Source organism: Serinus canaria, chromosome 13 (genome assembly GCF_022539315.1).
Source record: "Serinus canaria isolate serCan28SL12 chromosome 13, serCan2020, whole genome shotgun sequence".
Classification (NCBI taxonomy): Eukaryota; Metazoa; Chordata; class Aves; order Passeriformes; family Fringillidae; genus Serinus; species Serinus canaria.
Window position 1 is genome coordinate 17,322,766 of NC_066327.1, and position 22,052 is coordinate 17,344,817.

Below are 22,052 nucleotides of genomic sequence, written 5' to 3' on the forward strand. Positions count from 1 at the left end.
GAATGCCTGCACTTGTAATAAAATGTGGGCTTGCTTTTAATCAGAGCCATCCTTTAGCTCAGCTCCGAGAGACTGGAGAGCAAGGCCCGTGGAGGGGATTCAGGCCCCCCAGATGCTGCGTTTGTGGTGGATTTTTCTGTCTTTTGGTCAGGCCCAGGGTATAAGTTTGAAGCTGGAATTTATGTAGGAAGGAAGGAGCAGGAGAGAGAAAGGGGGACACGAGGTGGGAGATGACTCCGACAGCGATGAACAGTAGGTTGGGAGGGAAGGAAGGAAGGAAGGAAGGAAGGAAGGAAGGAGCTGCCAGGGTCCCTGGCCACCCTCTTCCAAATGAACAGCTTCGTCTGCATGACATCAACCAGCATTTCACAGTGGGTTTCTGCTGCCCTGCCAAGTTCTCCCCTTGGGAAAGTAAGGCATAATTCTCCCTCCCCTCCTGCTGCAGAGAGGTTTGCAGGGGTGTGGGCTGGGAGAGATCATACTCCTATCTATATCCTTCTGGCTCTCAGAGCAGGGCAGGTTATTTCTAACCACAACACGGTGTAGTCTAGCTCTGAAAATCCTGCTTGTAGTACAAAAACCTGGCTCTCAGACAGAAATAGAACAGGGTTGATAAGGCAGAGCCAGAAACAAGGGCTGATTTCATCAAGGTTGCCAGGTGTCCTGCTTTTAACAAGGAAATGGGCTTTTTGTACATGAGCTTTGCTGGGATGCTGCTCCAGGGCTGTGTCCCAGTGCAGCAGCTCTGCAGGCTGAGCTCAGGGGCAGGGCTGGAGGGTGCACCTCCCTCTTCTCTTCTTCCTTCTCTCCATTCTTCCTCTGACCCCTTCCCTGCTGCTGCAGGGACAGGGTACAGGCTGCCCCTGCCCCAGGCCTGTGCCATCTCTGGGTGCCAGAGCTCCAGCCCTGCTCTGGCCATCCCTGTGCCCCTGGAGGGCCCTGCAGGACAGGCTGGGGACTGTGGGGACACCCTCAGGAACATCCCTGGTGTCCTGGTGAGGAAGGCATCCAGAGGAAAGGCTTGTTCCTTCTGGTGTGGAGAGGGATGTGTGGGCTCCCCAGCCATCCCTGCTCAGGCAGGGCTCTCTGGGGTGCTCGGGGTGCTGCAGACACCCAGCAGCAGCTGAGTCAGTCAGGGTGGCCAGGCTCCAGCTGGAACTCTGCTCTTCAGCCCACTTGCCCTTATAAAAGGGTTGCAAAACACTCTTGTGGAATGCCTGTGCTCCTCCTGCCCGTGGCTCCCCAGACTGTCCCAGCCTGGCTGGGAAGCCACTTGGGCTACCAGTTCTGAGGGAATGTCACATCTATTTATACCCCTTGGGCTTGTGCATCTTTGAGCTGAAAGCTGAGAGACTCATTCCTGGCTGTTTTTGAGGATTTCTGAATATGAATCACAAGGAAATTGCATAACACTGCAGCATTTCCTCCCATTGCTCTGGACCTTGCAAACACCCCTGTCCCCCAGGGAACGCTGGCAGGACTGGCCCATTCTGGGAGTCCAAGTGGAAACTCTGGCTGGAAGGGAAGGTCCCAGCACCAGGGCAGGGAGTGTCAGGGGGAATCTCCCAGGCCAGGACGTGGGGCTGGAACCCTCCTTGGATGGAGATCCCCCTCTGCTGAGCAGGGCTGCTGGCCTCCTGCTCTCCTGCTGTCCTGAAACCCCTCTGAGCAGCTGGGCAATCCTTTCCTCCAGGTTTCAGCCATCAGGTGGAATCTCACCCCAGGGTTGGAATTTGAAGGATTTTGGGAACTGTGCTGAGCGCTGTGCAGCCTCCAAGGGATGCAGCTGAGGTTTGGGCCATTTTGGGTTTTAAAGGAAAGTGAATGAAACTTGAAATGAAGCAAGTGCCCTAGGAAACCATAGCCCATGTCTTGTGGAGGTTAATGAGCACCACGGGCAACAGCCTGACCTCTGAAATGAGGAAATAAAAATGGAATTACTCAACATCATCTCTCTGTAGTTCCCCTCCCAACCCCCAGCTACTTCCTTTTCCTTTTCTTTTCCCACAGCCCAGGCTCATCCCAAACCACTCACATACCCATTTGCTCTTTGCACAAAGGGTGTGCAAAGTTTCTTTAGGATCAGGCTGGAAAACTGACGGGTTGAATTCTCCTTGATTTATCTGTGCACAGGCAGGAGGTGCATCAGATGATGAAGAGTGGCTGTAGGACTGTTCCAGGCTCTGGATGGTGTCTGGGAGGTGTTTCAGGCTCTGGATGGTGTCTGGGGGGTGTTCCAGGCTCTGGATGGTGTCTGGGGGGTGTTTCAGGCTCTGGATGGTGTCTGGGGGGGTGTTCCAGGCTCTGGATGGTGTCTGGGGGGTGTTTCAGGCTCTGGATGGTGTCTGGGAGGTGTTTCAGGCTCTGGATGGTGTCTGGGGGGTGTTTCAGGCTCTGGATGGTGTCTGGGAGGTGTTTCAGGCTCTGGATGGTGTCTGGGGGGTGTTCCAGGCTCTGGGTGGTGTCTGGGGGGTGTTCCAGGCTCTGGATGGTGTCTGGGGGGTGTTCCAGGCTCTGGCTGGTGGCTCTTGGTGGCTGTAGGAGTATTTTAGGCTCTCAGTGATGGCCATCAGTGGTTGTGGAGGTGGTTTAGGCTCCAGCTGGTGGCTGTCAGTGGCTGTGGGAGTGTTTGAGGCTCCAGATGGTGTCTTTCAAAGGGTTTCTGATGAGGAAAATCCACAGCTGACGTTTGCATGATGCACAGCTCCAGTGTTGGGGTGGGTGGTGGGGGCAGGACTGAGTTTGGAGGGGGCAGGAGCAGGGGCAGCTCCTGCATTGCTGCTCCTGCATTGCTGCTCCTGCATTGCTGCTCCTGCATTGCTGCTCCTGCCCAGGCTTTGGTCCTTGAGCCCCTGGGACGTGGATCCAGGAGCAGCAGTGGCCGTGAGTGAGTGACCCCCAGCTCATCCCTGGGCTCATCCCTGGGCTCCAGGGGAGCAGGGAGCTGCCTCCTGGGCCCTGTGTTCCTCTACCACACCCTCGAACATCTCAGAGCTCTTAATCATCCCTATAAAACCATTTCCTCTGCAAAACAAAGCATGCATTTGGTGAAATGTCTCAGCAAAGGAAATAACTGGCTCTTTGATGAATTATCTTAAATATCAAGTTCATAATTGAACATAGTGCAAGTGTCAAAGTAGTCATGAGTTGTAACTGCTCTCATGAAATTTATCTTTTTGGATTACTTACAGATGCATCTTGGAATTTTTCAATAATAGCTTGCAAAGGCCTTCTTGAAGCTTCCAGGCAGCAATTATCCTGCAGGAATGAAGCAGCAGTAGTTTCTGCTAAAAAAAGTTATACAGTCTGGTTTTGTTCAGGATATTTTACCATCTACAGTAGGAGTTTAGAAAACTAAACACAAGACACCAAGGTCTGTAAGTTTTGTAGTATCTTAATATATGTTTTTTCTATACACATCACTTCTGAAACTGCCTGGGAGGATATTTTGGCTCTGGAAATACAATCAAAAGGGAATAATTGGTGAGAGCGAGATGTTGAAGCATGGCAGTGCTGCAGGGCAGGGATTTGTCTCCACCTTAGTCACTGGTCCCAATTCTGGGAGTTTTATAACCCAGCCTGTTCCCACACGTGTCCATGGGCCACAGGCCCTTCACCTCCCAGCAATGTTTCTTCCCTCTGATTTCCCACCCTTTGCCAGTGACTAATACTGGAAAGTGAAAGAAGCTTTTTATTTCACCAGAAACTCTCTGGGTTTGGGGCTGTTTCCTCAGAGCGTGTTAACAACAGGACAAATGGCGTGTGGGCATAGAAATCCCCTCATTTAATGGTGCTTTATTGTCTGGGCTGTGTGTGTGTGTCTGCAGAGCTCCTGCCCTGGCCTGGCCCAGCTCCCAGGAGCTCCCAGGAGCCGTGTCTTGGGTGCTGTGCCCCTGGCAGTGGCACTGTGCTGTCCCTTGGTGCTGCCCTGGCCCCGGGGTGGGTGTGAGAGGCAGCCACAGCCAGCCTGGCCATGGCAGTGGTGCCAGTCTGAGAGGGGGAGTCAAATCCAGCACTTGGCAGCTGTGTGGAGGAGGGTTCAGGAGAGCTTTTCCCAGGGGCTCCCAGCCCATCTCTCCTGGACAGAGGTGCTGCAGGGCTCTGTGCTGTGCGTGTGGTGTGGGAACAGCAGGAACCTCTGTAAAATTCCCCTGTCCCAGGGGGAGCTCGGTCCATGAACTGACTCACGTGGATGAGGTTTAATCTTCAGATGCATCTTCTGCTTTAAGCCCTGCCTGTTGACAGAGCTGTTTTGTAAGGAGTGGAATATCAACATCCCTAGGGCCAGGCTGGGCAGGAGAGCCTCTGCCAAGGCACGAGCCCAAGGGTCCAGAGAGCAGGGGTGACCCTTGGGCCACTGGAGCAGCCTCACTCTGGGACCTCTGATACAGCAGCCCTTTCCTCAGACTTGGAAACTTTCTCTTATCCAGAACAATCTCCCGCTAAAAGATTTGAGGCAGTATAGGAGAAGCATTTATTGGAAAAGGAAGGGATACCACAGTCTTGGGGCTTGGCTAAAACCCTGCTGGTGTGGAGTTGTGTTAGAGGGTTAACAGAGACAAGGGATAAAAGGTTTGTCCTTGGTGAGATGGGTGTAGGGTGGCAGTGTCCCTGTGCTTGATGGTTGCTGTTGACCTTTGTGTGAAGCTTCCCTCTTGCTGTGTGCACACTTTGCAATTAATGGCAGAAGCATGCTGTGTTTCCCTGTCTGCCCTTTTCCCTTGTTTTCAGAGCAGGCTCTGGTGATAACAGCCTCTGCTGTTTCATGGATCCAGACTGGAAGGGCAGAGGGTGTCCCTGGAGCTGCTGTGCTGTGCACTAGGAGTTGGAATGGTTTGGGTTGGAAGGACCCTGAAGCCCCTCTCATCCCACCCCTGCCCCTATCCCAGGGTGCTCCAAGCCTGATCCTTGGCTGGGTTTAGTGTTACCTGTGTGAGGGGGTGAGCCAGGGCACCAGGTCTGTGTGTGATCCCAGGTTTGTCCCCAAGCCTTTGGGTGACGGGCTGAGCCCCCAGTCCCTCAGCAGAGGCTCTGAACTTGGAGGGAGAACTTCCCTAGGGAAGGCTGGCTGTGGTGGGCACTGCTGCCAGGGGAGCCTGTGGGTGTTTGCCTTCCCTCTTTCCACTTATTGAATTTTCTTGCTATGAACACTGTTCCTAGAGGAGAGCTCCCTTGCTGACTGCAGCTGCTTTTGCTGCTGAATCATCCCCTGCTTGCCAGATGTGGCTGATGGATTTTCTCTGCCAACAATCGTCTCTGCTTGCTCTGGTGCTGCACAGCCAGGTGTCCTGGGAGGGGCAGAGGGAAGGAGCCCCTTGGAGGGGTCAGTGCCTGCCCAGAGCCCAGGTCTGAGCTGCTCCATTGGATCTGTGCTGCCCTGAGCAGGTCCTGGCTGGTGGAGCAGGTCCGAGGTGTCCTGCCATGCTCAGGACTGGCCTGTGTTTGGGTCACCTCCAGGGCAGGGATGTGTCTGTGCCCTGCTGCTGGCATGCCCTGTGACACACAGCCTCGCTGGGTGCTGTTGGTGCTGCTGGGGCACCCCGGGTGAGCAGCAGGGTGAGCTCTGCTGTGCCAGCAGTGCCCGAGCCTGGCTCTGATCCTCTGGGAGCATCCCAGGCAGTGCCCAGCCCCGTCCTGCAGCTGGAGCTCCTGGGGGAGATGCCCCAGCAGGGCAAGCACAGAGCACCCTGGGCTCCCTGCTGGTGCCAGGGGCTGGGATGGCTGGAGCAGAGCCCTGCCCTCAGCCTGCCCCCGTTGCTGCTGGCTGTTGCTACCAACAGGGTCCCTGGAGGCTCGCCCTGCCCGCTGGCTATTTTGGGAGGCAGCATGTGATGCAGGCAGCTCCCCTTGCAAGGGCTGCCAGCCCTGCTCCCCACAGCCTCACCAGCCTGCTGGCCTGCTCCACATCCAGGATGCTGCTGGGGCTGTGTGGGAGTGCTCCTGGTGGCACTCTGAGCACTGAAGGATTATTCTAAACCGTTTTGCTGTGCTGAGCTGGAGAAATACAACCTGTCTGAGGGCTGATCTTCTTACAGCTGCTGTTGGTATTATCCCGGGCTTTTAAAGTGCCCTCACATGGTGATTAAAACCTTCTGCCAGTGTTTTCCCTCTGTATTGTATCCCCTGAGATGTGCCTTTACTCTCCAGCAGCCAGGCTGGGGTGGTGTGGGGATGGGGTGGGAGGAGCAGCGTTGGGATGGAGTCCTGCTGGGAGCAGTGCTGGATGCATCCAGTGCCTCATCCTGCTGCACTTCTTGTGCTCTCTAAATTAATGGCATTTCTTCTCCTCTCCTGCTCTTTGCCCAGGCTGTACCTGGGGAGGGTGGTGCCTGCTCCCTGCCCCAGTGGCACCCACCAGGGTTCCTGTAATGCCCAGAAGGGAATTGCCTGCTCTGCTCTAAGTTTGCATCCTCTGTATGTGTCTTTCAGGAGAGGAGTCAGAACCATGGAGCAGTTTGGGTTGGAAGGGACCTTTAAAGGTCATCTAGTCCAACCCCACCTCCATTTTGTTTAGAAACCTCTAATTTCTGGTTTTGCCTGGTCCATCCCATTTTCATTCTTTCATTTTAAGAGCTGTCCTAGTCAGTGTTTTAACAAACTCCAGAGCTGGGCCAGCCCAGCATCTGTGTGCAGGAGGTCATGGTGGTGTTTGGGGAGCTGGCTGCTGGGGGAGGTGCTGGCAGCAGACACACCGTGGTGGCACCAGCTCTGCCAGCAGTCCCAGCTGGAGGAGCCAGGGTCTTCATAAGGCTTTCTGCTTGTGTTTTCCAGGTGTACAACTCCAACAAGGACAGCCAGAGCGAAGGCAGTGAGTATTTCTCCTCGAGCCTCACCCCTGAGAGGTGGCTGAGCTGGGGGGGGGGCGGCAGGAGAGGCTGGTGACACTGGGCTGGGCTGGTGACACAGCACAGCCTGGGGCTGGGGGGTGACAGGGCTCAGTGTGGGGACCCCAGGGTGGCCCCAGGGAGAGCTGAGTGTGGCACCCAGCAGGGACCAGGGGCGGGAACCTGCTGGTGGGACCTGGGGCCGTGGAGAGCAGTGCCAGGCAGTCCCTGCATCCCTCAGGGTGTGTCCCCTCCTGCCCCAGTGGCACTGCTGGGGTCTGGTGACCTCGGGACCTCTCCTGAAGTTCAGCAGAGGGATCAGGTGACACCTGGGACCAAGCAGCTCTTCTCTCTGAGCCAGGATGTGCAGGGTGAGTGTGTCTTTCCAAGGGGGAATTGGAGCAGAAATACAGGAGTAAGGAGGTCCTGCCTTGTCAAGATTGTCAACATGAGCCCTTAAAAATAAAAGTCTTTTTATTGTAGTTCAGGCAATCAAAGCCCTGGGTCAGGAAAGCACTTGTTTTTCTTCCTAGAGGAGCAGTTGCACCTGGTCCTGCCTCTTATGTCCTGTGTTTTAAACCCCTTAATTGAGCCATTTCCCAGTCGGTTGGATGTGCCATAATTGCAGTTCTCCAGCCCCAGTCCCTTCCCTCCTTCCCCCAGCAGCCAGGCAGGGCCAGGCCCAGGTTGCTGTTCAGTGCTTGGCTCATTTTGGTGCTGCCTCAGACACGACATTTTCCTCTGCAGCCCCAGCATTTCTCTCTCAGTAATTGGTATAATTTGCAGCTAATGTTCCTCACACCCATTTCAGCCCTTGCACAAAGCAATCTCTTCCCCCTCTGTGGTTTCTCCTTGCCTTTGATCCTCTCTGCCATCAGCTGCACATCCATCTTTTCCTGCCTGGGTCCCCTGCTCTGTGCTCCCAGGTGATGCAGCAGAGCTCAGTGCTGGGCTGGGAAGGGTCAGTGGTCAGTGGTCAGTGCCCTGGCTGGGAGCCCTGCCAGAGCAGCTCCTCTGCTCCCTTTTCCCCAGAGGACAGGAGGAGTCTGTGGGTGCAGAGCCCAGGGTGACCCAGCTCTGTGCTGCCCAGCCATGAGCTGTCAGTGCTCCGTGTCCCTGCACACAGCTCTGCCAGCTCTGGACCTGCTGCTTTGGCTCAGGAGACCGTTTGGATGGTCTCTCTTAAAAATGGGAATGGTCCTCCTTGTCTGTCCTTGTGTGTCCTCCCTGGTTCTGGCAGCAGGCTGGGACCCCTGCTCCCAAACCCTCTGCCTGGGCTGGGGCTGGGCTGCTGTGGGCAGAGGGCTGAGTGCTGCAGAGCTCTGCCTGCCTCCCCAGGAAATCTGGGATGCACTCAGCAGTGCCTGGCTCCAGCAGCCCCTGATCCAGGCTCTGCTGTGGGGAGGGACTGGGGCTGGATGCAGCTCCTGGCCCTGCAGCCTCCACACCTCTGCCTCCTGCCTGCACCTCTGGGAGCCTGGGAGTGCCTCCCGTGCTCTGGTGGCACTTTCAGGACACTGTGGTTGTGCAGAGCTTCTGGCTTGTCTGTCCTGCTGTGGCCAGATGGCCGTGGGCCCCTGGGTGATTTATCCTGGTGTGCTGAGCAGGGGGGCTGGGGGCTGTCACTGAACCATGAGAGCCAGGGGAATTTAGGTGTTCTAGTTTGCTCACCAGAAGGACCTGCCCTGCTCCATGGAAACAAATCCTCCAGGCCATTTGTGCTTATTGCATGGAACAGCACAGAATTCCTCCTTCCCACCATTTCACTCTCCATCTTCCACGTCCACTCCTGAGTCCCTTTGGCTGCCCTGTCTGCTGTGCCCTTGTCTGGCTGCTCTGGCCCTTCCCAGCAATCACAGTCATGGAATCACAGAATATTTTGGGTTGGAAGGGCTTTACAGCTCCTCTCTTCCCCTCCCTGCCATGGCAGGGACACCTCCCACTGTCCCAGGCTGCTCCCAGCCCTGTCCAGCCTGGCCTTGGGCACTGCCAGGGATCCAGGGACAGCCCCAGCTCCTCAGGGCACCTGTGCCAGGGCCTGCCCACCCTCATTGTAAAAAGCTTCTTCCATTCTCCAATCTGATCTGACCCTCAATCTTCCTTTGCCAATCTTGGCAGCTCTCTGGTGGTTAGAGCCCTGAAAACTCATTTCTGGTGAGACTTGAAAGCTCAGTCCTCTGGTCTGTGCTTCACGATTTCCCCCCTCCTCTGTGGCTCTTATTTCCAAAATGCCTTTGGAAGAGTTCAGGCCAGAGGTGGTTGCATGGCCCAGGGTGTGGGGAGGCAGAGGAGCTGCTGTGACCTTGGCCTGCCCTGAAACACAGCTGGAGCCAGGCTGGCAGAGCTGATTCAGCCCCCTGCCCCCTTCCCTTTGCACTGATGTGGCACAGCAGTGCAAAGAGAGGGAATTAATGGATTAAATAGAAATAATCTGCCAGGCAAAAATAGACTGGGATGAGAGCAGTTGAGTGGCCCTTGGAAGGTGATGCTGCTGAAGGTCAGATGAGCGTGGGGCTGTGTGGGCAGCAGCTGCTGTCCAGGTGTGTGTGTCACCTGTGCTGATGTGAAATGTTCCTGGATGGGTCCCAGCCTGGGCAGGGCAGCTCCTGCTGCTGGAGGAAGAGCCTGCACACGTGTGGGGGCCTGGAGCTGAGCCTCAAACCTGCCCTGAGCAGGGAGAGCTCCAGGGAGGCTCTTCCACGTGGCCTCAGCCAGGCAGGGACAGTTCAGACTGGCAGGCAGGCAGAATTTCTTCTCTGGAGGGGCTGTCCAGCCTTGGCACATCTGCCCAGGGCAGGGGGTCCCTGTTCCTGGAGGGGTTTCACAGCCATGGGGATCTTGGGGACAGAGGTTAGAGGTGGCCTTGGCAGTGCTGGGGGAGTGGCTGGACTTGATGACCTTGGGGGGCTTTCCAACCCCAGATGGTTCCATGGATCTGTGATCTGCACAGCAGCAGGTCCAGATCTGCCTTTGATCTGGACTGAATCATTGGCTGAATGGCTGAGACAGAGAGCAGATGCTCTGAGAGAGGGGAGATCAAGCTTTTACCGTGCTCATTAGAAGTTTAGTTGAAGGATGAATAAAGGCACTTTGGAAATTTAATCAGATATTATTTCTGGATGTAACCACTGCAAATAAATCCCCGACCTTTCCTGATCCAGAGCTTGACAGTGAGTGGAAGAGCTTGTTCATCTGCTCAGGGGGATTATGCCAGGTCACTTCATCCAGAGGCACTGCTGGGTCTCCTCCTCCTCCTGCTCCTGCTGCAGGGGGGTGGGATCCCAGCCCTGCCTGGCCCTGGGGTGCTGGGCCCTGCAGGGCTCTGGAATCATGGAAGGGATTGGGCTGGAGAGGTCCTTAGAGCTGATCCAGCTCCTGCTGTGGGCAGGGACCCCTTCCACCATCCCAGGCTGCTCCAATCCTGTCCAGCCTGGCCTTGGGGGCCCAAACAAGGGGCTAAGGGAAAACTGCTGCTCTGGGGGATGGGTTGGCACTGCCAGTGGGTGGCAGAGAGCCTGAGGCAGTGCTCCAAACTGTCAGCACCCACAGGGATGCCCACAGCTCAGGGTCACACCGTGCCAAGGCTGGTCAGACCTGCTGGACTGGGTTTGCTGCAGCAGGAGAGTTTCCACACCATGGTTTTGAGATTCTCAGGTCCCCCTGTGTTGGTCAGTGGCCTGGGAGTGCAGCTGTGCCCTGCTGCTGATGGCACGTTGGGTTTGTGCTGCATCCATGCTGGGAGCCCTGAGGGTGCCCAGCAAAGGGCCCTGCAGCTTCTGCATTGTCCCCACGTCCTGTGGCACAGGCATCCTGCAGCTCGTGTGCTTGTGTTGGCTCAGCACTGCAGCCTGCTTGCCCAGAAAAACAGAATGGAGCTGTTTTCCTTTGCTCTGCTCTGGGTCCTCGTGCCACTCACCAGACAAAGCCCACCCCCACAGAGGATCACAGCAAGGGCTCAGCAGGGGCTGGGAGCTGGCAGCTGCCCACGGGGCAGGAGGGCAGGGCACTGCAAGGGAGGGCAGCTGCACGTGCCTTGCAGAGGGCACTGCCAGCCTGGGCACCGCTCCCTGCCCTGCCCTGAAGGAGCTGTGTCTCTCCCATCACAGCATTCCCTGGGGCCTGGAGCCTTTGCCCACCTTTCCCTGAGGGGCTCCTGCCCCCTGGAAGGTTTTCCAAACCTTTCCCTAGGGAGGAACTAATTTTCCATGACAAACAGCTGGCTGTGGGCAGTGGTGGAAAGCTCTCTGTGGGGGGAATTCTTCCAGCAGGTGTTGGGGTCCCTGTGTTAGTAATTCCTTGAACTTAGAAGTGAAAGCCTGCATTGGCACAGGTGAATTGAGCTGTACATCCCATTCACTCTTGTGTTTTAGCTCTCACTCTAGGGCAGAGGCAAGACACCTCATGTGCCATTTTCAGGGATTTGTTGTGTCCAAATGTCCAATTTCATTTCTTTCCAAGCAACCCGCTGTCAACTTTCCAGACAAATTTGGGTTATCTCACCTTGATCCTAAATCAATTATGTCCATCTGCAGTGGTAGATGCCTGGCAGAGCCCAGGGCTTGGTTCAGAGGGATGTGGAGGCTGGAATGCTGATCAGTGTCTGTGTTTGCCCGGGTACAGCTGGTACAAACTGCTGGACTTGTGTTTTTCTGCCCTCATTTATCTCCTGCTGCTCTGGGCAGTGCTGCATTGCTGGGGTGGCAGGGATTCAGCAGGAGCCTGGTGCTCCCTGTGGGGGCCTGCCCTGCCAGCTGTTCACCCTGCTCTCTGCCCTTCCCCTGCAGCTGCCCAGCTGGACAGCATCGGCTTCAGCATCATCAAGAAGTGCATCCACGCCGTGGAAACAAGAGGTAGGGCAGCCTCGGGCTGGGCTTGCTCTGGGGCAGCTGTTGGCAGTGGAGCAGTTGCTTTCCTCCCTTTTCATGGAGAGAATGATTCATGAGCCCTGGGACCCACATCAGATGAGCCCACGATGTGCTGGGGCCGATGAGGGAAGGGTTTGCCCCACGGCTGGGCCAGCAGGACTCACAGACATGGGGCAGAGTTAGCAAATAACCCCCTGGCACAGGACTGAAGGGGGTGTCCACTTCAGCATCCTTCCTGCAGGAGTGCTGCCAGCCCCACCCTCTCATGTGGGATTCTGTCCCCAAAACCTCTTGTGAGGCTCCTTGTGCCCAGGTGGGATTGTCCCAGCCCTGCAGGGGAGGTCAGATGCAGAAGGCTCAGACCTCAGCCTGAAGAACTTGGCACAGTAAAGTTTTCCCAGATTGTCCTGGTTAAGTGCAGATCCTGCACGGGGCTGCCATGGCTGTGGGAAGGAGGAGAAGTGTCCTTAGGTCCTTGTTCCTGAGCTAACTGGGGGTACCACTTCTAATGAACACCTTGATATCAACCCCACATTTCACCATCTGCTGTGGCTTTGTGTTTGATAGCTGAGAAGGTTTCATTGGCTTTGCTACTTGAGAAGCCAAAGAAGTGAAAGAAATCTCAGCAGCTCTTGTGACCTTCTGCTAACAAGTCCCTTGTTTTCCCAGGGATCAATGAGCAGGGGCTCTACCGGATCGTGGGGGTGAACTCCAGGGTGCAGAAGCTGCTGAGCATATTGATGGGTGAGTGGCTGGAGTCTGGGTGAAGGCAGGTGGGCTGTGCTGCTTTGAAGCCTTGCCAAGCAGGAGCAGAGGCTCCTGCCAGGGTCCCTGGTGGGGGTGGCTGTGCCCTCAGGACCATGTGCTGCTCGAGGCTGGGAGGTGCTGGGCACCATGGGCAGGTCTGAAGGTAGGGCTGGCTTCACCAGGCCCTGCTGCAGTCCTGGGGTCCTGCTCACACATGCTCTGAGATCTGGCAGCCTTCCCAAGTGCAAACCAAAACCTTCAAAGAAATAGCTGAAAGCTTTGGCTTTTCATCTCCTACCTGCCCCCTTGTTCCCAGCACCCTTTGAAATGATTTTCTCTGGATGTTGCATGCTGCCTGTGGCTGTTCTTGCTTTCCCCATGGACTCTCTTGAGCCTGTTTATCTCAGTCCTGCCCAGAGTTTTCCAGCATGTTCTGGATGAGCTGCGGTTCTGGATGCTCCAAGCTGCTGGCTCTTGGCACAGCAGAGGTTTGCTCTGGCTGTGAGGACAGAACCATTTCAGCCCTGACCTCATGGGCAGCATTTCCATCCCACAGCTGCAGCCCTGGACCAGTCTGTCCATCTGTCCAGACATGCCTGAGACGCAACAGTGGGAGAGAGAACAGAGCTGGGCTGGAGCAGGGCAGCTGCCCTTGGCCATTCCTGTGTGATGCTGCTCAGACTTGGCAAAGCCAGGGATGAAATAGCTGCAGGAACAGGGAAACAAACGCTTACTAATGTGTTAGTGCCCCATTGAATTGTTGGTTACTCCTTGGGGAAAATGCGTGGCGTTTCTGGTCATCTGCTTTCCCTTCACTTGCTGTCTCTCCTTTGCTACATGATTTCCTTTTCCTTGTCCTCACAAAACTCCAGTGCTCCTTTCTCTGCATATTTCTTCTTGCAGAAGGTTTTCACCTGTTGTGGTTCAACATCTTTTCCTTCTCCTTTTCCAATTCCTCCTCCTTTTGCCACCACTGAGGTGTTCAGTGAGCAAAGCCCACGGTGGCTGTTACAGCTGTCAGTGTTAACCTGTGGAAAATAGATAATCCAGGTGACTGGAGAGGAAGGGCACGGCTCCAGATCCGGGTGCAGGGCACCTCTCTGCTCTTGGAAAGTTGGAAATTTGGAAAGTTCATTTGGAATTTCCAAAGTGGCATTTGGAAAGTTCACTGCAGTCACGGGACTGGTGGCTGGTGCTGTTATTAGAGGAGGTTGGCACAGGCTGGGCATGTGAAGGTGCCCTGCAGGCCCAGGGCTGTGGGCAGCCAGCACTGTCCTGTGGCACCCAGGGTGGCCCTGGGGACAGCACCGGTCCAGGAGCGCTGCTGATAGAAGCAGGCTGGCTTGGTGCCCCGGGGCAGGTCCTGGCAGGTCCACAGCCAGGCCCTGGGTGATGCTCATCACCACATCCCGCAGGTGGCAGGGCCACAGACCCCCTTCTCCTGTCACAGAGGTGTCAGTGCTGCTGTCAGTCCCCAGGCTGTGACAGATGGCAGAAGTGGCCTGGGTGAGGAGCTCTGCAGAGCTGGGAGGGATCCAGTTTTGGACAGCATCCAGCATCCATTATCTCCTCAGCCACTGAAGCCACTCAGCTGTCGCCCCTGTGTCTCATAAGGAGGTGATAAATGGCTGGTGCCTCTCCTTTGTCCTGGCCTGTCCTCCTTGGCTGGGGTGAGTCAGGGCTGCAGTGGGACCCCTTTTGGGAATCCCCCGTGGTGTCCATCCTTGGGGTGCTTTGCAACCCCACGACTCCCTAATTCCTCCAAATTGCGGGGGATTAAATCTCCATCACCCCCGGGGTTTGGGCTGTGTGTGGAGTCAGTGTCACAGGAAACGTGTCCCTTGTCAAGCCCCATCTGTTCTCCCTGCCCTGGGGCTCCTGGTGAATGGAGGAGCCAAACTGTGCTCCCACTGTCAGGTTTCCCTTATATTTAGAAATGAATGTGGGCAGCCTTACTGCTTCACATACAGCTGAAATGGCAAAAAGATCGAGTTTCCCTGAGCTGCTGTCAGGGGCACTGCTGGGAAGGGCTTGGGCAGGGTGTCCTGCAGGAGGGCACTGCTGGGGCAGGGGCAGCCCCAGCCCCTGGGTTGGCTTTCAGGGCAGATCTTGTTGGGGTCTGGGCTGGGGTGATGCAGAGGGGGTTGCTCCCAGGGCTGCTGGGGGGCAGATCAGCTCCCCAGCATTCACTGGGACCATGAGCCATCCAAATGAGGACAAAACCCAAAAATAACCAAACTTGCATCCGTGGGAGCTCCCGTGAGAGGGTTGATTGTGGCACTGGGGGGCCCCAGCAGGTCTGAACTCTGCACAAGGTGAGTTCCAGCATCTGCTCTTGCTCCTGGGCCACGTGGGCCACCAGGGCTGGGAGTGGGGCTCCTTCCAGCCCCTCACTGCTGGGAGTGTCATCCCTGAGGCTGTTTGGAAGTCTCTCCCTGACAATCACACTGGGGTGATGAGGTGCTTCCCTGGCCTGTTCCCCTTTACCCTGGGGAAATTTGTGAGAGATGTCAGAGCAGGGGTTGGCAGCAAAAAGCAGCTGCAGGGTTAATGCTGGCTGTGGCTGTGGGTGCTTTTCCAGCCCCTGACTCCACGTGGCCCCAGTTCCTGTGGAAGTGTGTCCTTATGGGAGGCAGGGCTGGCATGTCACCCCTGCCTGGGGGACAGATGCTGCAGCTGCTGCAGCTTCTTGCAGACTCATAAATGTGAAGGTCAAGGGGAGCTGATTAACTGCTCTGAGCCCTTTCATGGGACCGACTGTGGAATTTCACCTCGTGTTCCATGATCCTGCCTGGAAACTGCTGGCTGAGCCTTTGCAAAGAGACACACTCTGGAGCTGTTTGTCCTGCTTTGGGTGAAAAGTTTCTTGTAAAAAAAGATGGAGCTTCTGGGGAGTTTTGTTCTTTTTTTTTTTTTACTATGCCAAACTTATCTTGACTCCTTATCTTAAAATTCTCTCCTTGTGAAGGCAGTGCTGTAGGAAGTTTCCTGGGCATTGAGTCAGGAGGATGGAGGTCATTTGTGTGATTGCTGAGACACACATGGTCTTTGTGTGAATATCCATTTCTTATGTATTTACTTTTCCAAGCGCCTCTTGATGTTTTTTTAAATTAAAATGAACCCTTTGCCTTGAGGGAAAGCTGAACTCTGTTCACAGCATTCTTTTGGGTAGGTTAAAAATTGCCCAATGCTTACACGGGGCTCTAAACCTCAAAAGTGCATTATTTGTGTCTGTGAAGAGGCAAAAAGCCCCTGAGCTGAGCCCGTGGGAGCAGATGGGGTTGGCAGCTGTGGCTGTGCCACCCTGGGCCCTGGGGACAGTGGGAGCCCTGGCACTGGGGGGACCCACACCAGGCACCCCCACGGGGGGGGTTCAGCTGGGACCAGGATCCTGGCTGAGTTTCCAGGATGGAGTTAGCAAAGACCATTGGTGGAGCAGCATCCAGGCAGGAGAGACCAGCACACTGGGCACTTCCATGCTGGGCTTTCCATGGCCACAGTTGGGTGCTCCTGGCCTTGGCTGGGTGCTCCTGGCCTCTGTTGGGTGCTCCTGGCCTCTAGTTGGGTGCTCCTGGTCTCAGTTGGGTGCTCCTGGCCTCTGTTGGGTGCTCCTGGCCTCTGTTGGGTGCTCCTGGCCTCTGTTGGGTGCTCCTGGTCTCAGTTGGGTGCTCCTGGCCTCTGTTGGGTGCTCCTGGCCTTGGTTGGGTGCTCCTGGCCCCAGCTCAGAGCTGTCACCATCTGGGTCTCAGTGATGTGCCTGAGCCCACTGCCACTGGCCTGGTGGTGGCTGTGCAGGTGGCTGTGCAGGTGACCCTGCAGGTGACCCTAGAGGTGACCCTGCAGGTGGCTGTGGCTGTAATTGCCAGCCAAGGGCTGGGTGGGGAGCTGGCTGCAGGATGACAGTGCTGCCCATTGTGGGGAGGAGGGTCCCTGGTCCCTGTGTCTGTGCCTGGCTGTCCCTGCTGTCCCTGAGCACCTCGGGCTGCTGGGCCTGGTGTCCTGGCACGCTCCAAGCCACACTGCCCTGTCCTTGCTCAGGGTGGAGGATTCCCTTTTCCTTCTCTTGTCCCGTGCCACTGAGCCTGGCCTGTCCTGGGTGATGAGCCCCACACCCCTGGAATAGCAAATAAAAGGGGGGGTGATGGTCTCCCCACACAGCTGGACTGGCACGAGCTGGAATTGTCTTCAGTTTCCTTCACTTACTGTTTTTTTGGCTTTTTCCATAGATCCCAAGACAGCCACAGAGACAGACACAGAGATCTGTGCAGAGTGGGAGATCAAGACCATTACTAGTGCACTGAAAACATACCTGAGGTAAGGAGAAAAGCTCACCTGGCTTCAGGAGGGGTTTGGTGCTGGCCTGGGATTTTACTGCCTGTTACTGCCGACCCTTAACAACAGCACTTTTATAGAAACAGAGCAGAAACTGCTCTTGGGGAATTTATTCTGGCTTTTCCCTGGCTTTCCAGTATGTTTGAGTAGGATCTGGGGAGCACACTCAGCTCTGACAGGTGCACATATTATACAGACATGATTTTAAAAGCTCATTCTTGCATCCCCTGCCTTGATTTAAGCTTTTCCCAGTGGACTTCCACCTCCTGAGCACGAGGCAGAAGGGGAGGGCAGTGCTGTGTAAGGGCAGGGGCTGAAGAGCTTTTCCAGACCTGGTGCTGAGCTTTATTGTAGTTCTGATTTGTGTGTGTCAGGCGAGCCAGTATCATCCTGGGGATCTTCCCAACAGGATTGGGTGTTGGCAGCCAGCAGCATCTCATTACCCACAACGTGCTCCTACCTGCTGTGACCGCAGCTCCTCGCTCTCAGCCACTGCTGTGTGCTGGGTTGTGTTTGAGGGAGCACAGGAGAGAGCCTAAATCCAATTAGGGTGATGAGTGTAATTAGCCTGGTGGATCTCTGCCTAGAGAATCGCAGAATTTTGCATGATTGGCAACCTTTGCTCCAGAGTCTGAGCTGTTGGCTAAGCAAAGAGGAATGTGGGCAGCACCAGCGTGTCCCTCTGAAGGGATGCAGCCGTGGGAGGGGACGATGGGAATGGGGATTGGGAAAGTTTTACAGCTAGGCTTGTTTATCTTTTCAATTTATTTTCAAACTTACTTGGAAATCATGGGCTCAGCAATGCACTGAAGCTGTGTTACTGAAGGAATGCTAAAATTAAAGATTATTTAGTGGTGAATAAATCAAAGGTCCTTGCATAGATCTTACTCCTTCTGATGAGGGGAATTAATTAGAGTTGGTGTTGCTTAATTCTGCCCTTTTCAAAATGGAGCTGAGTTTATTGTAAGGGCAAATCTTTCTCAGCGTGGATTGTGTTCCTCAGATGTGTTTTGTGCCTGTTTCCTTTTTATCTTCCAGAATGCTCCCAGGGCCCCTGATGATGTACCAGTTTCAAAGGAGCTTCATCAAAGCAGCGAGTGAGTCTGTTGGTGTTTATGGCTCCCACAGAGGAGCCTCTCTGCCATGGCTGCCATCCCCCCTGCCCTGCTGCCTGCCCAGCTCCTCCTGGGCTGTCCTGCCAGCAGAGCAGGGCTGGGTTGGGGCAGGCAGGTGTTGGGGGGTGACAGAGGAGCAGGGAGTGCAGGCAGCTCCCGTGGCTGGGACCATCGCTGCAGTTGAGCTGCACCACGGGGTTTGGGGGGCTTTGAGGGGCTCCCTGCTGCTTCACACATCTGGGCCGTGTCTCCTTCACTGCCCAGGGGAAGGGGCTTTGCTGGGAGCAGGGGATTTTCTGTTGGCAGTCGTGCAGCCTGTGGATAAGGGGGTGGGATGTCAGGAGGGCCCCGTGGCCCGTGGCTATGGCAGTGCTGGCCTCCTCCAGCAGCTCACACTTAGCACCATGGACCCAGGCAGCCTGTGGAGCAGCAGATGCTCCAGGCTGGCCTGCACTGGGCACACTGAACGTGGGAATGTGCCCATATTCCCATCCCTGGAATCACTCTGGTTGCAGGCAGCCCTGCTCACCGTGCTGTTCACGTGGTGTCTGCTCTCAGCTCACTGCAGTATCTGCAGTGCCTGCCTGTGGGATGGAGCAGCTCCCTGGGATGTCTGTCAGGAACAGTGTTAGGTCTCTTCCCATCACAGCCCCCTAATGTGGAGATAAATCATCTTCTGTTCCCCGTGCAGAACTAGAGAATCAGGAGTCCAGGGTGTCGGAGATCCACAGCCTCGTTCATCGGCTCCCGGAGAAAAACAGGCAGATGCTGCACTTGCTCATGAACCATTTGGCAAAGTACGTTTATGACTGATGTGTTTTTCTCTCCTTTTTCCATTTCCTCTGAAAGTTAATAGTGGTGGAAAAGTTTCCTTGTGTGTGTGTGGTGTTGAGTCATTTCTGGTTGGCAACGGGAAACGCGTGTGAGCGAACCGAGGGCCGAGAGACGGAGTGGGGTGGGAGGGAGGGAGGGATGAGGGAGGGAGGGAGGGATGAGGGACAGGAGCTGCCCTGCCAGCCCCAGCCCCATGGCAGCACCAGGAGCCCATTCACTCCTGGGAACCTTGTGTTGCTTTTGGTGGCCTGGGCTGGGTTTGGCTGCCCAGGCAGTCCAGGAGGCAGAGCAGAGGTGCAGCTCCTCACGTGGTTTCAGAGCAAACCTGCCATGGAAGGACTAAAAGTGATTTCTTTGCGCAACAAATGACTGCTCTGGGGCGTATTTGCTGCCTTTCTGCACCCTCATGAATCAATATTTTTGTGTTACCTTGAAACTTTGCGAGGGCGAAGGAATGGGATAATTTTTTTCTTTCGATGGTAGAGCTGACCTGTAATTTCCCATCTTCTTCCTGCTCCCACAGGTTCCCATGGAAACCTTTGATTAGTGTTTTAGAAGTGAAAGCATCATCAGGTGTTTGTGGCAGCCTCAAGGCTGCAGGGTTGGACCTGCCCTTGCTGTTTGCACCGGTGCTGCAGGAGCAGCAGGGCTGGGAGAGCTGGGGAATGACTTAATCAGGATAACTGCTCAGGAGGAGAGCTGCAAGAATCCAAGTTATCTGTTTAAAAGAAAAAACAACAGATGATACTTGAAAAAGGCTTAAACACAACTCCAGATGCTTTCTTGTCTCCTGGGCTTGTGTCTGCTCCATGGGGTCCCTGGCAAGGCTGTTAGAAACCAAATGGCTGGTTTAGGTGTTGGTTTCAAACCTTCTGCATTTGCAGCCTGAAGCCAAGGCCCTGTGCTTCCAGGGGCACCCATCAGCCAGATGGGATTGCCCAGAGCAGCTGGGGCTGCCCCTGGATCCCTGGAAGTGTCCCAGGCCAGGCTGGATGGGGCTTGGAGCACCCTGGGATAGTGGGAGGTGTCCCTGTCCATGGCAAGGAGTGGAACTGGGTGAGCTTTAAGGTCCCTTCCCACCCAAGCTGTTCTGGGATTCTGTGATTTTGTGTGTGCAGGGAATCTGTAATTGCTTCAGTGTTTTCCATCTAAAGGAAAAACCTGGTGATGGAGTAGAGATGTGGAGTCAGGTTTACAGTGGGGCTTGTGCTGCTTTAGTGGGGAAGGAATTCAAACAAAACAAACAGTGTGTGTGGTGGTGTGGGCTATTTTAGGAAGAGAAACAGCTCATAGTGTTATTTAATAGGAAAAAAATTATCTCAGAGAAGGTCAGGAAGCTGAGGAGCAAGAGCCTGCTGAGCTCTCCAGCCCTGGTGCCATTCCTGGGGCATCCTGGGCTGTGGGGGCAGAGGCACAGCCAGCCCCAGGTGTGGGCTCAGCATCCCTCTGGGGCTGGTCCTGCAGCCCCTGCTCTGACCAGGAGCAGTGCCCTGACCAGGAGCAGTGCCCTGACCAGGAGCAGTGCCCAGTGCCCTGAGCCAGGAGCAGTGCCCTGACCCAGGAGCAGTGCCCAGTGCCCTGACCAGGAGCAGTGCCCAGTGCCCTGACCAGGAGCAGTGCCCTGACCCAGGAGCAGTGCCCAGTGCCCTAATCCAGGAGCAGTGCCCTGATCCTATGGGGCAGTGTCCAGTCCCCTGACCCAGGAGCAGTGCCCTGACCAGGAGCAGTGCCCAGTGCCCTGACCAGGAGCAGTGCTCTGATCCAGGAGCAGTGCCCAGTGCCCTGACCAGGAGCAGTGCCCTGACCCAGGAGCAGTGCCCAGTCCCCTGACCCAGGAGCAGTGCCCTGACCAGGAGCAGTGCCCAGTGCCCTGACCAGGAGCAGTGCCCTGATCCAGGAGCAGTGTCCTAATCCAGGAGCAGTGCCCTGATCCTATGGGAGTGCCCATTGCCCTGACCCAGGAGCAGTGCCCTGACCCAGGAGCAGTGCCCTGACCCAGGAATGCCCACGGGGCAGCCAGGGCCAGGGTTTGTGTCCAGTACTCTCTAAAAGAGCTGCCTGAGGCTGCAGTGCCACTGAGCCAGATTAAAGACAAGAATGGGGAGAAAGCTTCACATCTGCAGCAGATGTTTGGAGGGAGGGGCCGTGCTGCCCAAGGGACAGGCCTGGCTGCCCCAGGGGATGCTGCAGAAGGGTGGGACCAGCTGGGTCTGGTGCTGCTGAGAGCAGGGCACCCACAGCCAGCAGGGGCAAAGCCAAGGGCCTCTGGCTGCCCTGCCAGGCTGCCCTGCACTGCTTGGAGGGGTTTGTCTCATCTGTTTCTGTCTGGGTTTTTTATTTTAAGTAACATATGAATAATCAAGATTTGCATGTTTATCAGATGAGCTAAAAAAATATTTCTCACAGTCTTGCTGTGGAGATTTCTGACACTAAAACCAGAACTAGGGCTGAGTCGGTCAAGTAAAGAAAGCCTGTCTTGGGTGGTTTCTGACTTTTGTGTTTTTGGGGTGTACGTGCTCTGCTGCACTGATGAGGGATGTGGGGCTCCTCATGAGATGAAGCTGCAGTTTTTATTAGCAGTAATAAAACTGGTAAGAAAGCTGAAATGTTCAAAAATAGCAATTATTAAGCCCAGTATCAGACAGGATAAGTGCCTTGGAGGTGGTTCAGCAGTGCCCTCCCCATGTGGTGGGTCCCATGGCAGCTGGGGGCACAGAATTGGGGTGCAGCATGAGGGGCCACAGAGGAGGGAGGGGACAAATCTCAGGAACAGGCACAGACAGGGTAGAGGGCGAGGAGCCTTTTGACAGACAATTATTTCAATTTCTGCCTCTTACTGCATCTCCAAGCCCACTTGTGCTGCCTTCTGCCTCATGCCCACATGTCCAGGAGCTGTCCCCATCCCTGCACCTTTTAGCTTTCCAGCCTGAGCCAGTCTGGGATTCTGTGATTAAACCAATTTGTTTTAATGCCAAATAAGTCAAAGTGAAACAAGGTGCCTGTGGTGCTGCTGGGCTGGTGGTTGCTGTGCCAGGGGTGCTGCTGGAGTGGAGCTGGTTGCAGAAAATTGCCATTTTTGTTAGTGGAGCTGCAATATCATCCCTGTCTCCTCCTTCTTTTGTAATGTACTTTCTCACCCAGGAGTCAATGCTGTGGAGGTGCAGAGCAGGGGGATTTCACTCTGATTATATTTCAAGCATTTAGGGAATTATTTTTCATGCATGGCCATAATTTGACACCTGAGCTTTGCTTTGTTCTTCTGGCAGCAAGTCTGGCTTCTCCAGCACAGATGGTGCCAGGCTCATACCCCTTCTCTGGGGCTCCCAGACCCTTCT

The 22,052-nt window shown here is 55.3% G+C and overlaps 1 protein-coding gene across 4 annotated transcripts in view; it reads left to right on the forward strand.

Annotated features, from left to right (window-relative positions):
* ARHGAP26 (Rho GTPase activating protein 26) overlaps positions 1–22,052 on the forward strand; it is a 113,979-nt gene that overhangs the window by 46,931 nt on the left and 44,996 nt on the right. For all 4 annotated transcript variants that reach the window (XM_050979801.1, XM_050979797.1, XM_050979798.1 and 1 more), the window contains exons 12-17: positions 6,772–6,808; positions 11,609–11,674; positions 12,359–12,433; positions 16,663–16,750; positions 17,807–17,865; positions 18,575–18,680. In XM_050979801.1, the coding sequence (XP_050835758.1) occupies positions 6,772–6,808; positions 11,609–11,674; positions 12,359–12,433; positions 16,663–16,750; positions 17,807–17,865; positions 18,575–18,680 (431 nt within the window). The remainder of the gene's footprint in view (positions 1–6,771; positions 6,809–11,608; positions 11,675–12,358; positions 12,434–16,662; positions 16,751–17,806; positions 17,866–18,574; positions 18,681–22,052) is intronic.